The 18,491-nt window shown below is 38.2% G+C and overlaps 1 protein-coding gene across 4 annotated transcripts in view; it reads right to left on the bottom strand.

Annotated features, from left to right (window-relative positions):
* Window positions 1-18,491, bottom strand: part of LOC124551326 (CLK4-associating serine/arginine rich protein) — a 169,486-nt gene that overhangs the window by 88,844 nt on the left and 62,151 nt on the right. For all 4 annotated transcript variants that reach the window (XM_047126339.1, XM_047126340.1, XM_047126338.1 and 1 more), the window contains exons 8-9: window positions 14,864-15,151; window positions 7,528-7,644 (exon numbers count right to left, since the gene is read on the bottom strand). In XM_047126339.1, the coding sequence (XP_046982295.1) occupies window positions 7,528-7,644; window positions 14,864-15,151 (405 nt within the window). The remainder of the gene's footprint in view (window positions 1-7,527; window positions 7,645-14,863; window positions 15,152-18,491) is intronic.

Here is an 18,491-nt window from a genome sequence, read left to right on the forward strand (position 1 = left end):
GTTCTTATACGGAATTAGCAACTTTTTAGCTCATCAGCTTAAAAGATTATCAGCAAGCTTAATTAAGAGTTATTTGTTCAATGCCTTGTAATACATTGCACCAGCCAAAATGCAGCTGCACTGTGACTGCTGTTCTCTAACGCGCGATGAGTTGGTTGACATTCGTAAGCAGATGGAAATCGCCCTGACTATTGTCAAATGACTGGCAGTTGAACTGGTGTGTTGGAAGAGCTCCCAAATGTTGTCCACCTTTGATAACTGTACCAGAGGTACCTTAAGTATTATCCTCTCCTGTGGATCAGGTCTCCTCTGCAGGAAATACAGGATCTTCATTACCCATCCATTACACTGTGAGCGGCGTGTCAATGGTAGATCTAGGTGTCCTGCACAAGGTGGAAGTGGACCAGAGAGGACTCTTGTTATTGTACTGATCCCCCTAAGCAACAAGTTTGAGGTACTGCCTTTTGCTGAAACTGAGCAATTGGGAGTCGGGTCACCTGTTTTGGAGAAAACCATTTTGTCCAGTCTCCGGAGAATGCAATCGCAAAAGGGTAGGGGTCTATTAATCATCGGCAGTTCAAACGTACAACAAATGAGGGTACCTCTTAGAGAAATGGCAGCAAGGGACAGGAAAGACACAAGGTGCACCCGGTGTGTGCCTGGGGCCCTCATTTAACATGAAGAAGAGGCTATTCCAGCAGCCATTGATTCAGTATCAGGGGTGGGCATAAAATGATAATTGGGTCCTTCTATCACCCACCAGACTCATCTCCTAATGTAACCAAAAGCTTTAGGGAAAACCACATTTTACTCGTACATAAGTTCCTAAATTATACAGTAATCATTGGTGGAGACTTTAATAATCCAACAATTAATTGGGAAAATTACAGTTTTGTTAGTAGTGGGCATGATAAGACATCCTGTGAAACTCTACTAAAAGCCTTCTCTGAAAACTACCAAGAAAAGGTAGTCAGGAAGTCCACTCATGATGGAAATATATTGGATCTACTGGCAACAATTAGATCTGATATCTTTTAGCATGTCCACATCAAAACTGGAACCAGTGACCATGACGCTGTCATGGCAACAATGATTATTGAAGTACAAAAGACAACTCAAACGAACAAAGATATATATGTTCACTAAACTAGATAAAAAATCAAGAGTGTCATATCTCAATGAGGAACTTGAAACTACCAACACAGGTCAGGTGCATGTAGAGGAACTCTGGCTCAAGTATAAAAGAATAGTTTACCAAGCACTGGATAGATATGTGCCCAAGAGAACAGTTCATACAGCGAGGGAAACTCCATGGCAGTCAGGCACCGTAAACAAACTTTTAAAGAAACAGAGATTACTGCATACCAGGTGTTAAACAAAGCATTGAGCTACATATAGAGAGATGCTGAATGAAATGCATGTGGCTGTCAAGAGAGCAATGATAGACGCCTTCAATAACTACCATAGCAGAATATTGTCAAGTGATCATTCACAGAACAAAGTTAGTGTCTAGCGAAAGAAACTGAAATTGAGGATAGCAAAGCATAAGCTGAAATGATTAACTCCATTTTCAAAAGTTCCTCTACAAAGGTAACGCCAGGTGAATTGTCCCAATTTAATCCTCATACCACTGAAAAGATGAATGAAATAAGTATTAGTGTCAGTGGTATTGAGAAACAGCCAAAATCATTAAAACTAAACAAATCTCGAGGGCCTGATGGAATCTGTATCAGATTCTGCACTGAATTTATGGCTGAGTTGGCCTCTCTTATAACTATACTCTACTGTAGACCCCTCGAACAAAAACCGTGCCCAGTTCTTCAAGAAGCGTAGCAGAAGTAATCCACAAAACCACTGTCCAATACCGTTGACACTGATTTGTCGTAGAATCTTAGAACATATTTGAGTTCAAAGGTAATGATGTATCTTGAACAGAATGACTTCCTCAATGTCAACCAGCATGGATTTCTATAACATCTATCACGTGAAACACAACTCACACTTTCCTCTCATGAAACCTTTGGATCAATACAAACAGGTAGATGCAGTGCTTCTCGGTTCCCGAAAAGCATTTGACTACAACGTACAATCATGTGGAGTATAAAGTGAAATTTGTGACTGGACTGAGGACTTTTTGGTAGGGAGGACACAGCAGGATAATAAAAGCTTGTTCCCAAGAAATAAGTGGGATTCTTAGCCACATATGTAACAGCTCTCTGAAGCAGGGTACTTTCCCAGATAGACTGAAGTATGCCATTGTTAAACCACTGCATAAAAAGGGGATACATCTGATGTCAACACAGGGTGTATACGGGGACAAGGAAAAAAAATTCCCGGATAATTCCCGGATTTCTCCCGGATATCTCGTTTAAATAATATGCTTTTTCCCGGGCGAAAATGCACTTTTTCTGTGCTAAGTGACAGTAGGTTTTCCGTAGACTTTCCCTCGGAACTGTAAAACTTATCAATCCTTTGAATGGTTAACGTTTTATGCAATCGCATAGAACTTCCCGGAAAAAAAAGAAAAGACGGGGCAAAGAAGTTTTGGAGGGACTTTTAATAAAAAAATTTAAAAAAAAAAAAAAAAAAATGAGAGAAGTTTTGGAAAGACCTTTGATTTGCAGCAACATATACGTTGTATATTTTCGTATTACGAAAGTATAAATTCGAATTGCACCAAACACAGCGGGTTAGTTTCCGGAGCGTTGAAACCGAGGTTGCGATGTCCTTTTGTAAGCAAGTCATATCTCAAGCCACGAGATCTCGTCAGCTGATGACAGCAGCTATTCAGAGCATAAGAGACGTGTTATAGTCAGCCAATAGCAAGATCACTGGTTACATAGCCGGAACACCCAAGAGGAAAAGTTAACGGTTTACATTAATATACACAATACCGTATATCTACAAGAAAAGCTAAGCTTTCACATATAATGTTAGTCTCTAAGATTAACACGCTACAACATAAGCTAAGCTTTCACATGTAATATTGATCTTTTTTTGCATGTGTTATACCTTCAGACACATCACACAAATGTGCCAGTAAATTTAAAATTATGACAAATGCCTCGGCTCGAAATTCTTGTAAGTGGCTGGTCCTCAAACTGTTCAGTTTCGAACGCTCTGTGATTTAGATATCCATCCCACTTTCTCACACGTAACATAATTCATCTTGCGTAAAAAGAAATTTACTTTGAAAGTAACGCTTTTCTAACTACCGTTCGCAATACTATTCGGAGACTGTTAGAAATAGGTTCGATTTACCAGTTGCCAGAGAGCGCCAGAAAACAGGCATTATTGTGCGTGTGCAACTGCGGTGGTGTAGGAAACCTGCATGTTTGTGTGTATAAAGCACTAAGAGAGCTTACATTACACCATAAAAGAAACAGTGCATCAGAGGATACTCCAAAGAGCATCGGAATTTCGTAAACCATTCTAAAATGCATAATTCGGCTTGAAGTGCAAATTGGCTTTTTCCAGATTCACAATGAAGTAGGTCCCATCTGATATTAAGCTTTTCAGTGTGGTTTTTGGGATGCAAATTTTCTTGGAGTACCAGTACTCTACAATTTCATTTTTGGTTCTTTATTATGGCATAATGCCATATATGGCAGAAGATGATAACGTGCACTTGAAATTGCACTTGAAATTCAGCGAACAGTTCGAACTAGCCAATACTGTAGAATGAAACACTTCGTTTCAAATAAAATGACTGCCTCGGCGGAAAGATTAATAAAGCCAAATTTCTTTAGCAAACTTGCAAAAATAACTTCACTGTCCTGCAAGGCGATTAATGCTTGACTGCTACTAACTTGGAAATAAAGTAAAATCAGAAAACTGAAATTAATGATATATTTTTGCCCTCCGTAATTATGTGAATGTATTTTAGTTCACTTGATAGCTCCCGGCCACAGAAATCCGTTTTGTTTTCATTTGACGTGGGAGCTGTACACGAAAAGAAGCAGCGAAATCACTTAACGTAAACACGAGTCACGTGGAGGTTAACCCCCTCCCCACTACAATTCAGACAACTCTGTGCAAGCGTGAATCTGGCAGCTAGGGCGCGCGAGAAAAAATTTTCTCGTTTGCATCTGGCTGCTTGCTGCTGCTACTACCGATACAGCTAACAGCCAAACCTCAAGTAGCGGGAGAAGGTACAGCTTAATACGCGAGTCAAATGCGCATGCGCAACAGACCACTGGCAATTGGTCAAACGAACCTAATGTGAACAGTTGTGACGTCATGCTCATAGCAAGCAGTTTATTGTTACGAAGAATTACAGTCTGCGCCCTACGGCCTTTGGCATATTTTTGCTATTTGCAGAGGCTTGTGTGTGGACTGTTTTTTGTTGTTGTAAATTGCACACTTCCTTTGCCACTAAAGTTTTATTTTTATCCCTCTCGTTTATATTTTATTGCTGCAGTATCATTCTCCAGTAGCAGGATACAATAACATTCTTTGCTAGAGAATCAAAATTACAAAAATTTAACTGATAGCTAAAACAATGAAAAATTCCAGGAATTCCGAAAAATTCCCCGGTTTTCTCCAGGATGAAAAAATTCCCGGGTTTTTCCCGGTTGTCCCGGGTCGTATACACCCTGCAACAACTAACGCCCAATCTCTCTTCTGACTGCCTTATCTAAAATTCTTGAAAAAGTAATGTATTGTAGAGTAGCTTCACACCTTTGCAAAAATAAAGTTTTAACAAAATGTCAGTTTGGTTTCCAGAAGGGTTTTTCAGCAAAAAATGCTATATATACTTTCACTAATGAAATATTAAATGCTCTGAGCAACCAGAAGTCACCCGTTTGGATTTTTTGAGATCTATCAATGGCTTTTGATTGTGTAAATCATGGAATACTTCTAGACAAGCTCAACTACTGTGGTATGAATGGGACAGTGCTCAAGTGGTTTAAATCATACCTAACTGGAAGAGTGCAGAAAGTGGAAATAAGCACTTCACATAATATGCAAAAAACTGGTAATTTCTCAAACTGGGGAACAATCAAGAATGGGGTGCCACAAGGTTCGGTCTTGGGTCCTCTCCTGTTCTTAATATATATTAATGACTTGCCATTCTATATTCACGAAGATGCAAAGCTGGTATTTTTTGCCGATGATACAAGGTTAGCTATCACACCCAACAGGCAAGAATTAACTGGTGAAATTGTAAACGATGTTTTCCAGAAAATCATTAAGTGGTTCTCTGCAAATGGGCTCTCATTAAACTTTGACAAAACACAGTATATACAGTTCCACACAGTAAATGGAATGACACCATTAATAAATATAGACTTCGATCAGAAATCGGTAGCTAAGGTAGAATATTCAAAATTTCTAGGTGTATGCATTGATGAGGGGTTGAACTGGAAAGAACACACTGAGGATCTGCTGAAACGTTTGAGTTCAGCTACTTAAGCTATTAGGGTCATTGCAAATTTTGGCGATATACATCTGAGTAAATTAGCTTACCACACCTATATTCATTCTCTGCTTTCGTATGGCATCATATTCTGGGTTAACTCGTCATTGAGTAAAAGAGTGTTCATTGCACAAAAGCATGTAATCAGAATAATTGCTGGAGCTCATCCAAGATCATCCTGCAGACACTTATTTAAAGAGCTAGAGATCTCCACTGTAGCCTCACAATATATATATTCACTTATGAGATTTGTTAATCACAATCTGAACGAATTCAAAAGTAATAGCAGTGTACATGGCTACAACACTAGGAGAAAGGATGATCTTCACCACTCAAAGTTAAAACTAACTTTGGCTCAGAAGGGGGTAAATTATGCTGCCACAAAATTCTTTGGTCACTTACCTAATAGCATCAAAAGTCTGACAGATAGTCATATAGCATTTAAAAGGAAATCAAAAGCATTTCTGAATGGCAACTCCTTCTACTCATTAGATGATTTTTTGGGTATAGTAAATGGGTAATTTCCCCACCAAAAAAAAGAATAAAAAAAAAAAAATTAAGTGTCATGTAATATTTTGTGTAATGTAATATCTTGTATAGACACCTTTTATTAACGTGACACATTCCACATCATTGTGAAGTGTCGTGTTCATGATCTATGGAACAAGTACTAATCTAATCTAATTTTATTTCGTATGGAGAGTTACTGTGAGATGTAGGAGCAACTTTGGGTGTTCCCCACGAAAGTGTGTTTGGGCCCTTGCTGTTCATGTTGTACATTAATGATGTTGCAGATAATATTAATAGCAAAATCATGCTTTTTGCAGATGATGCAGTTATCTGTAAAGAAGTACTATCTGAAAGAAGTTGTATACATATTCAGTCAGATTTTGATAAGATTTCAATGTGGTGCAGAGATTGGAAACTTGCTCTAAATGTAACAGCAGCCTTGCTAATAGAGTTTCATGTGTACATTCCACATTTTATGAACACTCAACTAGTCTGCTAGGTCACACATTTTCATACCACAGATTGTCTGGGACAATTTGGGACAGCATCTGGAATGCAGCAACCAAAAATCCCATGATTTGATAGTTCTGCGTGATCTAATTGTCATTTAGCGTCTTCAGCAAATTACAACGTACATCATAAAACTTGACAACTCTTGCCACCTAAATGAGCCCACTATTAAGTTATACAACATTAACCCTTTAGCTGTTGTGGATGTCCACACACATTCTGCCATGCCATTCTCCACCTACTGCAGATGTGAATATGCACGTTGATTGGGTTTCCTACAGTGCTTTGAACATCTTTATGAGTGCTGAGCAGCTCAACTCTCACTGCTGCAAACGAGTTACTACGATCTCTCGGTGAATAAAAAGTTTAATAAAAGCATTTATCATACTACATATGTGCCTCATTGCATGCCATCATCTGCAAAAAACCTTGTTTTGATATCTTGAATCGTTTATGAGATACGATGAGTGTTACGACCACATGATTCGCAATGCCCAAGGATGCGAATAACTGCATCACGTCTGACCGTCCGTCGGACATAAAGCCCAATAACTCGGGAACGAAATATTGTTCTGCTCACAGTTTTAAATAAAATTCTGATATCTTATCTAAATTTCATAATTGCAACGTATGAGCTGAAATCAACTATTCGGAAGGTTTATGTGTACATTCCTCATTTTATGAACACGCAACCGGTCTGTTTTTACCTCAGCAAACTTTTTAAAATTTCGTGCAATTTTTTACTTAATTTGATGGTGCACAGGGAAGTATGATGACTAACAAAAAGAAATTAACTTCTTTATCGAATGACGATATCAGACTAAGTAGAGAAAAAATCAAATTTTTTCAGCCAATAGATTTCGAAAAATCGGATGATAAGTATTTCATATTGACCAGAACACCATCCCTCAGAACAGGCACCAGAATTTGGTAAGCAGTACAGTCATAACAAAAGCTGTATTCAGCACAGAACGCAGAGAGCACATCTGAAGCAGCACAAGGGTTAACGTAATATCCCTGGGTAGTGACAAAATTTCTGTTCAATGAGTTTACTGATGAGTACATCCAAACTAATCATAATCAAATACCTGTTCCTATAACCAGGTGGTGACATTCCAGATCGCCTGCGCTGGCTGCTTCGGCTGCTCGACGAAGGAGAACGGTCTCTCCGTCTCCGCCAGCCAGATGAACGTGGTGAACGAGATCTGTAGAAAAGTCACTGCTTAATCAAATTACTTTTTGTATTAGCATTTTGATAAAAATAATCACAAATCTATCACAAAGTTATTTAAGCAAATACCTACTTCAGTGTATGATAAAAAAGAGAGAGAAATGAAACCTCAATGACGGCAAGATAAAAATAAATGCAAAAAGTTACGAAAGATACATGTTCTGCACAAGAACTGAGTAATGAATATCAGCAATCCTAATAACAGTTCCCTATTTAAATATGAGCAGTTGAGGAATTGGTCTGCATATTCGCACTGAACGCACAATGAAGAATTACTTTTGAATTACCATTTTAAAATCAGAGACAAAAAGATGCAGTAATCCAATCTAAAAGTAAGTATCAACGGAAAACAAAAAGTAAAATTCGAGAGAGGGTAGGGTAGGGTAGGGTAGGGTAGGGTAGGGTAGGGTAGGGTAGGGTAGGGGGAGAGAGAGAGTGGGGGGAGGGGGAGAGAGGGGGGAGAGAGGGGAGGGGAGAGAGAGAGAGAGAGAGAGAGAGAGAGAGAGAGAGAGAGAGAGAGAGTTAAGGAAAAAATATTTTCAAAGCATTTCCCAAAAATATACAAATGTAATGATTTGGTGACACACAATATTCTACTCATCAAAAAGCAACTTCAGAAAAACAAAAATCACCAAGTAACTCAAATGGTGCTTATTAAGTACCAGTTATTTACAACGATATTCAACAGTTTGTAAACGTAACACAATTTCCTTTATTTATTGTGTCACTTGAGTAGAGTCTAATTTATTAACTTGCAGTTCGCCACAAGTGGAAAGTTTTTTATTTGCTGACATTCAGAATGTGTGACACGCCTAAGGCATCAAAATTATATAAACGACCTGCAACAGTTCAGTTAAAATTTAACATGATACATTCTAAGTGCTTAAAAATGCGAATAAATCTTGACTTATTCAAATTAACAGTACGGAAACTGTGGAGCAACTAAACTCCACTTTCTTTCCTTCAGTAAATAATTATTATCAAACATTTACTTGTCCAACAGGAAATGAACATTTATTTTAAAATTTCATTTGCTTCCAATCTGGTAATAAATAATGTGTGAGACCAGAATGTTGTTTAATAGTTTTCTATACGTGATGTTGCCAGTAAAGAGAATGGCTGTCTGTGCAAGTTCATTTTACCATGTGTTGAAAATGCTAGTTTCATTGCATGCTCTGAGCAACATCTGATGAACACTGATAGTATATTCTCATAGAGAGGCCGATCTTAGCTTAAAAGTTCAACAGTAATTGCAATGAACAATTCTACTCCATCAATCTTTACACGCCACAAACATATTGGCCGAGGCCCTCCTTAACTAAAATCCAAAGCAATCAGTAATTCTTGCATATTACACAATCATGTCATTTTCTGAAACAACAAATATTTCATTTAGATTTGACTGAAATTTAGTACATTTACAAGAACTCAAAATGAATAAAAAAAACTGTTTACAACATCTGATGCTCTGTATATTGATCTAATTACATTCCAGAGAATGCCTCAACTGTTCTTGCAAACTTTCCACACCGTGTTCTCTTTTCATTACGCTTTTTGCTTCCTCCTGCAACGCTACAAAAAAATATACTCAAAGAGTTTTACAAAACTCTCAGTGCTCCCAAATCGAGCCTCTCGATTACATACAGAATTTTTCTAGCTTCACGTGAGGTAGGAAGATTTCTTTGGTTAAAGAGGGAGATAGAGAATGACAAAAAGAAAGAAAGAAACCAATATAAAGTTTCAGATTAGTATTGGGGTTATTAAATGTGTACTGCAATACGGGGTTATTCGTGAGAATGACCTATATTCCACCGAAGAAGCTCACACTGGTGAAAGATGGTCATGTCTCTTACAAACATTTTATGTAGTGCGAAAAATACACAGTGCACATCCTGATCTGTGCAGATGGTGCATATACAGTGACATAACACAGCAAAGCATCATGACTGTCGCTACACTTGCTGGACATAGATATTTATTCCTCGATTGTACCCCTTCAAGGTGTCACGAACACCTCAGAGAAAGCAGACGTACTACAACTTAAACGTTCAAGACAAATGAAAACTGTAAATCTTACATCTTAAGTTGAATTTGGTGTGGTCAGACATATTGGATGATACATTTGAAATTATGGGTCATTGATAATTGGCTCTCTCTTCACAATTAATGTATACATTTGAAACAATACAGAATATCATGGTCAAAGATGTGTTCGTCATTCAGTAGCTGGAAGTAGTACAGTGCCACTGACAGGAAACGAAGTCGAGAAGAATAAGTTTGCATACAGCCACGGTGCGTGCACGCACATGCGAGAAAGGGGAACACCACAAATGGTCGACTTAGGGTTAATTACATATGACTGTTACAGCAATGTGAAGCAAATGGATTGACAACAGAGGATAAGCCAAAGTCTTTCATTGACCGCATTCCCAGTGGTGCTAATTTCACGTATCCTGTGAGTGTACGTCTAGCAGTGGTGTTTGGAAATCTTAAGTGGAAGCACTAGTGACAATTAAAGTTTGAGTCAATCTTGGTGGCATGCGAATACAGCCCAACGGTTACGGCAACTGTTCGTGATAAGCAGGAAGTACGAGTCCAAATCTCTGTGTGGCACAAATTTTCAACTGCCGCTTGTAATATATCACACTGCCGCTTGTAATATATCACACCTCCCCTGGCTGCAACATATTTCTTTCCACTTAAGTTCCGTGGTTTTATGTAGAGTGTAAAGTTTTCTTCTTTATTTTTTTCGATAACTGTCACATTACACATCAGGTGTTTACTTGAGCAATTTTGTATCTGCTGCTGTTTTATTTTCAGCTGCCACAAAATAAATGAAAAGTGAGAGGTATACACGACTTTTGTTTTCCAGGAGGATGTCAAATTGAATAGATGCAAAGAGAGGCATGGACAAGTTGTTCTAACAGATTAATTCAATAGCTGGGGGGAGTCTGAAAAAACAGTGTGGAACACATTAATTAATAACCTTTTCAATAATTTTACATATATTTTATCAGGTCACTGGTAGACAGCATATCCAAAAAAGTGACAAAAAGATATCTTCCACCAGTCCCATTGAAGATAATACGAAACACTACATATTCACTGGCTTTAAATCAAAACACAACACATTAAACAGGTATATTAACACAAAAATATGGAAACATTTTCTTCTTGTCTTTTTAAATGATACATACCTTCCTCTTTGATGAAGACAATAGGTTTCATTAGCACATAACTGCACTCCATTCAATTATAGCATCCTAAAAAGATTGCTTGACACAAACAGGAAAGCCATTCACATGTTTTTATTCATTAAATTTTAAGGTTCTGCAACTCCATCAGTAAACACTGAACACTGAACCCTTATAAGACACTTTGTTTTCTGATCTGTTTGACTGTTCAAAGCGTAAGGGGTAGACCTATCAAGTTAAATGTGCCCCCCCCCCCCCCCCCCCCCATGGTGATGTAAAAAAGTGAAGCTCCTAAGTCAATTCAATCAAAAGATATGGTCATTTATGTCAGATATTTTGATACTAAGTATACTCTAAGACGTCGGAATCCATGGGGCCGATATCTTACCAATGTCTCTGTCGATAACAGACAAAAATCATAGAGGTCCTTGATTTCCAGAATGGATGAACTGTCTATACACATAATTAACCCCTTAACATAAACTCCCGAGTTCCCTTGATTTTATTATTTTGGCAGAAACTTAAAATCCAGTGTATATTCAGGTAACTAAGAGGAGATCTTGGAAAAAATAAAACCCTGTATATATTTTTTCAGTAGTGATAGTTACATCTTCGGTTGTTAGAGAGCATCTAGTACTACATTTGTAGCCTGCCTTTGATGTTTTGGTTGAGTTTGTTGCCGCTTCTGATACTTGACAACGTAACACATGCTTTCAGACTCTCTCCCACACTGTTGTTTAGGCAGTGGATTACTATAGTGATCCTGAGTTTGGCAATGAATTTAGCAGCTCAGAAAGTGAAGAATATGATGTTATTACATCATTAGAAACTGAAAGTGACGATAGTTGAGCGACAAGTGCTCGCCAGTTGTACAAGATAAATACATCAACTGTGCTCCAGCCAACTCCTTTAAGATTTATGTTCATAGGAAACAGCTGTGAAATATATGGTAAGACTTCACAGCAACATGGAAATTAAAAAATGACTTCAAGTTTCAGGATATTTTAGTCAAAGTGCAGCGCACAAATATAGTTTGGTTTTCATTCTGATGATTTTCAAAAAATTTTAACGTATTATTTTGAGCTTTAAAAGCATTCTTTACATGTCTCTATGTAATGTCATTCGTAATAGGATGTTTTTCATTAACATAAAAAAATTATTTTTTGGAACATAATCTCTTTTTAAAAATAGTTGTTAAGTTAAGGGGTTAAGTTTGTATGGAACCCTCCTAAGTTGTACAGGGTGCTGCAGTCAAACCTGCATTTATTATTAGTGCGCGGAGCACTGGAAGTAGTGGGGGGCGAGTAACCAAGGTCACCACTGCGTTCCCCAACACAAAGCATTTCAATAGCCATGAGGCAGTGGACTGAGTAACGATGATCATTTGCAGTGAAAAGAGTTCTACCAAAGCGGTAGCTATGTAGCCACTCGTTTCCGGGCATATTTTCAGTGTCGTTTCCGGGCGCATTTTCAAATTAATTGTAACTGGCTGGTGCCTTCGGTTAACTCAATAAAAACTTGGGTTGAAAACTGAAAAAATTGGTGAAACAACAAGGAAAAGATGTGGTGGAGCGAAGACACTGCACACTCCCGAGAATGTGGAATGTGGAAGAACTGCTGTGGGAAGAAGCCCCCGGAGATCAGCGTGTAGACAGAGTGTTGCACTTGGAATTTCTGACAGGACTGTCCGAAATATTTTGAGGTTAAGACCTACACCACAACCCATACAAAATCAAAGTGGTTAACACTTTGAATAATAATGACTTCATGGTTCGACAGCATTTCTGTGAAAGTCTTTTGCAAATGATTGAAGAAAACGAGGAGCTTGTTCACAATCTCTGGACGAGTGACAAGGCAGATTTTCATCTCAATGGATATGTGAACAAACAGAACTTTAGATATTGGAGTGATCAGTCCCTCACTAACTGCATGAAAAACCCCTGCACTCAACGAAGGTAACGTTTGGTGAGCAATGTCCTCATTGGGAATAATAGGTTCTTAGTAAAATGAGAACTTAAGAGTGCAATATGTTACCGTGGATGCTGAGCGCTATTCAACAATGTTAAGGACATTCTTCATACATCAGTTTTGTCGATCTGCAGTAAATGATGAAACATTATTACAACAAGATGGAGCAAGAAGTCACAAAGGCTGCATGAGCATTAATGTTCTCAATTAAGTTGTTCCAAGTGGGCGATTTCCAAGAATGGAGCGATTGCTTGGCCCCCCCTTCACCCAACCTTACAGCTTGTGATTTTTTCTTACTGGGCTACCTTAACAGCAAAGTGTACGAAGAAAGATCTCATAATGCTGGTGATCTCAAAGCAAGAATCTGATCTGGCTGGAAATCGAGAGAATTCCTCAGGGTATGCTCCGTCATGTGATGGACAGCTTCGTAAATTGCCTCCGAGAATGCCTTGATCGAGAAGGATGCCATCTTGCTGATGTTATTTTCAAGCAATGAAAAAAAATGTGTTGAATGTTTCTTAAATGCTTTTTAACGTAGAATAAGATTGTATGGCTAAAATTTTGATATATGCATTCATGTTTATTTTACACTCATTTAAAAAATGCAGGTTTGACTGCTGCACCCTGTATTAGGCCAATTTTTTATAAACTAGAATAGGTAATTCTCTCAAAATTTGCTATTCCTAATTTTCTCGCACTGATGATGTCAGAAGGGTTAAATTTACATCTATTACTGTAAAATAGATATATTATTGTAATATGCTGCAGCAATGCGCCACAGTTAAGTCAAGACTCAAGAGACTGGTACCCACTTTCCTCGTCAAACAAGAACTGGGTGGACATGTCACGACTTCGACACTACTACTAAAAATGCTGTTTGGCTCCCAGATGGGTGCACCCTCTACCCTGGGCACCACTTTGGCAGTTCGCATGTCGATTCCACTGCTTATTTTATCAACCAGCTTCTTATCTGCTTCACAAAGCTAAGTGGATTATATTCCAGCCTTACTCCACAGAAAAATCAGGAATCAAACCTGGGATTTCTGTGTTAGGAGCCAGGAAGGCCACGGAGGTGGTCTAAACCACTCCTAAGCACTTAAGAGGAGACTTTACACAGTGGCCCTCTCCAAATTTCATCAAGTTTATATTATCTGGTGTTAAAAGTACAAAATATTTGCAATTTATTTCACACTGTTGACAGTAGCTAAGAGAATAGTATAGTGGACTCGTTATCATAAAGCGGCCGTTTCTAATCTCGCTAGCAGTAATTTTTTTTAGTTTTATTTAAATTCCTTATTTATTAACAAACAGAAATTTTAATTGAGAAAGAGTGATTCATAATCTCTTAACAAATAATAAAAATGACATCTTTTTATTTTTAATTATTAGTCACATGAATATGATAGTGCGGTATTCACTCTAAAATCAAATTTGGTACGAAATTCAAAATGTCATACAGAAAACAAAATACTTTCATTATCGAAGTAGTTTTCTTCCATTTAACAATAAGGCATTTAGAACGACAGTATTAAATTTTAATCTATTATTGCAGAATCAGTAATGGCCTGAACCACAATTTATTAATTAACATTTCTATATATTAAAAAATGTTACTACCTGTGAGATTCGAATTGATGATTTTACATTTACAATAGTTTCATGCTATGCACTCAGCTACTACCAACTACGGAAGCTCATTGCAAATGTTTTATACTCAACAGTACTTTGTATATGTTTTGTACTAACAGCAATAGGAAATCTTCTAATCTCCCCAGGCAATTTTTTTATCAAGTTTTTCTGAGAATTGCGTCACAATGTTTTAGGCTACTGTTGCGTAAGCAATGCCCTCAGTATCCAATAAGCATGAACAAAATCAGAGGGAGAGAGTTTGTAAGGTCCCCTTGCAACACAATTTTGAACTCTGAAATGGAATTATGCACGCACAGTAAAGAACTTCATACTAACAGTGAGACTATTGCCGTAACCGAAAGAACTGATGCCGAACTCGTCCAGTGTGATAAGCATACCGACCGGTTTCGTCGACTGCTGCTGCTCTGACTGCCGGCAGACGACCCCGCCGTGGCGGAACACACTGAGGCATTGCTGCTGTGGTGGTAAGATGAGTCGGCACCTCCATAGGACCTCACGTTCATGGGTCCGGGGGCCGCTGTAGGGTGTGTCTGCTCCTCTTCCTCTTCCCCTCCGAAACTGGTGATGTAGGTTATCTGACCTGTATTTACCGGTGAGCGCGAGCGAGAGCGCGACTTTGAAGTAGACACGCGGTAAGGGTCGTAAGTCGGGCTCGTGCGAGCTGCGTAGCTGTAAAAAGAAATTTCGACAACTATTCAATGGAGGTGAGAAATTATACGTGCTGAAGAAGTACAAAACTTTAAAGATTCTATCAGCTGTAGCAAAAACCTTAAAAAAGCAGTAATGTTCCTCAAGGTTTTGTTTCTATAATTTCTTAAATTAGCTTTGCTAAAACTCGTGCATACAGTGCATGCAAACATATACACAAGCAGATAGTGAAACTGTATCATTGGTCAACAACATCCATTAAAAACAGAAACAAATTTCGTTGTAACGTTACTATTTAATATAGGGTGAAACCAAGCCCCAACAATATTTCAGACATTATTCATGGGTATTTTCAGAGTATTTTGGTATAGGAAACGTGGGGTCAGCAGTAGCTTGTTACAGTATAATAACGTAGGTTATTCACCTTATTACCTTCGTTTCTGTTAAAATCTCTTCAAAACAGCGATTATCTATAAATATACGTACAACAAAAAAACACACAATAATTCATAAGCACTGTGATGCGGTTGCCATCACTGTAGGGACAGCACCACCACGCTGCTCCTCCATCGCATTCAGTGAACTTGCACACGATATGAGTATCGACCGACCCAACTGATACAGCTATCCGTACTGTGGATTATTGTTAATGTACACTACTATTAAACCAAACTCGAGATACAACAAAGCAGTACAGGATGCAGCCCTGAAGGCAAAGAATAAAGAGGGCATTACTGTTGCCAAGAACAAACACCGTGAGTCAATGAAACAAATTTGTTTCCAGATAACATACACCGTATAATGACCTGCTGGGCAGACTTTTCAGTGCAATACAGACAGAAAAATAAATCAGGTTAAGAACTCAAAGAAAATGCAATTATTCTGTAAAAAGCCACTGGAGGCCACAGGTCGGTCATAAAAAAAACACTCATTTTAGAAGTGTTATACAGATAACGCAGATTCTTTAAATCTCTTTTTACAGAGGTACAGTACAAAGACAGTCTTAATTTCACTTATGCACAGTCCACATGCATTACTTCTCTTTCAATATCTGAACCACCACCAGTTATTTAGGTCCCGGATTGTAGTGGAGCGGCACAACAGCACAGAGCGGAGCTGTGTGTTGGGCACCTGCTGCAGCACTGCTTTGTGCTCAGGTACAGCGGGGCAGGGAGAGGCACGGCAGCCAGAAGGCTCACTCGACTGCACAGACAGTGAATGCGCGAGCCAACCGATCTGTAGTCTTTCTCAAACGATTTTAAAGAAATCACTAGGTAGAAAAATTTGATTCTCGCACATCTCGTAGCCTTATTCGTCAGCTTCACGGTGAACTGCCTGTCATTTCATTAATGGTAACAGCTATTGTACTATTTCAAAAGTAAGTAACCTACTGCAAGAATTTTGAAAAGTTTGTATCAAAAAATAGAAGCTGCTATGAATTTGTGTTTGGTGCATGTTAGGTCGTATGTTTCTGCGTATGAAATGTAGCTAACACATTGAATTATTCTTTAACCTTGGAATAACATTGCTAGCTATCACCAATCTCGAGAAAATGGATCGTCCCAAACTCGTGTGCCAGCGAAAAAGCCAAAATGACGCGTTCGTAACATTCCTCATATCTCATAAATGGTTTTGGCAAATGATAGTACACAAAGAGGAAAATATTTTGCCGTATAATTAAAATACAATATTTCCGTATTTAACAAGTATTCAGGCAACTACAGATTTTTCCGATGAAACAACGTCATTTTAAAGTCCATCGATAGCTGATCATTTGAGAATTGTTACAAGTTCCTAGAAACCTGAATAAGTTTTTGAGACATGGCTCTGACATTTACAATAGGATTCACAACAATTGTAAGTACTGTCGAGTCAATTACCAAAGTGTAGAGGGGTTGGCTCCAGGTATTCTACAAGTGAATGCCTTTTCCTAAATACTGTAAATGATTTATATAAATTTATAACTGCATTCGGTGATATTGACAGAAAATGCCCAGAAAATTGTGGTGCAATGTTTTATAGTAATAAAAATTTTCATTGAATTGTACTACAAGCTTTTGCAGATCTTCAGGAGAAATTCATTATCATCAATGTTCAGAGATATGGGTAGGAAAGTGAAGGTAATAGATTTATTCTTCTAGTGTATTTCACTAGAAGGGGAGCTTAACGTATCACCAGACTTTCTGCTACTAAATACATCAGTTGGATTGACATTTGTATTCATTGGAGATTTCAAATGAGGCTGTGTAAATGAGATGATTTTAAAAACTTTCTCACGTAATAAAACATGATTTTCATCCTTTTCTCAGTTGTGCTACTTCAGCATTTTTATCAACTCTAATTTTCAGACAGTGAAGGAAGTAAGAGATTAATGAAATGTATTCTGAATTTATTGTAGTAATTCTGTGAGGGCCTCATCACATAACTTGTCCAAAATGAATCGGACGTGACAGTAGTTGTTTCGCTGGTCCCGTAAAGAACAGAGTAAAAGCAACTGCTTTCAAAGCTTCTGCTGATACCATTTTCTCTACGGCACAACAAAATAAACAAGTGTCAGCATCAGCACTGAGCCTTCTGCCCACAGCAACAGCCAAATGCTGTTAGCATTGCCCGAACGCAGCCAGAGTCATTCGAACACACTGGTCACTGCTCTGTGAAATAAACACATCTGAATCGCTCTGCTCTGCACTAATATAATCACGCGCACAACAGCGGTTTGATTTGCCAGCACTGCTGTGCTCACCGCACAGCTCTGATCATGCCACGCCGCTCCACTACAAACGCAGCCTAAAAACCAACATTTCTACTCTTTTTTGATTTCTAAGTTTCAGCCATAGCTTTCCAGACCATATAACAATATTCCAAACATAAATCAAAATGACTACACATTTATGAAACTGCAGAAAATGTATGTTAAATGTATCTCACATTGATAACTCAAAAAAATACAGCTGTTTTCTTGTCCGTGACTCCCACAACAGCGATTCAAATAGATTACTGCTATAAAAGTATACAGTATGTCAAATTACTGCACCACTGTCTTATAAATCACATGCAATCTGCATTGTTCAAACCATATAATTCCCAATGCTCCAGTTTTCCTTCTCAGATACCTACGGATTCCGTGGGCTCCTTATATTCAACATGTGAATCATCTGCAAATGTTTCCTCAATGCAAATGAAACGGGATTACAAAGGAAATATTTTCTGAGCAGTAATAAGAGTTTGGAGCATAAACAAAAGTGTGTAAATGTCAGATGTGCAGAAGCAACGCAAAGTGTATCACACGACTTTCAGCCAACCACTCGTCCGCCACTTTCTTGTCCATTCCGTGCAGATCGTGCCGTGTTCTTAATACTGA

The sequence above is a fragment of the Schistocerca americana genome, chromosome 9 (assembly GCF_021461395.2).
Source record: "Schistocerca americana isolate TAMUIC-IGC-003095 chromosome 9, iqSchAmer2.1, whole genome shotgun sequence".
Classification (NCBI taxonomy): domain Eukaryota; kingdom Metazoa; phylum Arthropoda; class Insecta; order Orthoptera; family Acrididae; genus Schistocerca; species Schistocerca americana.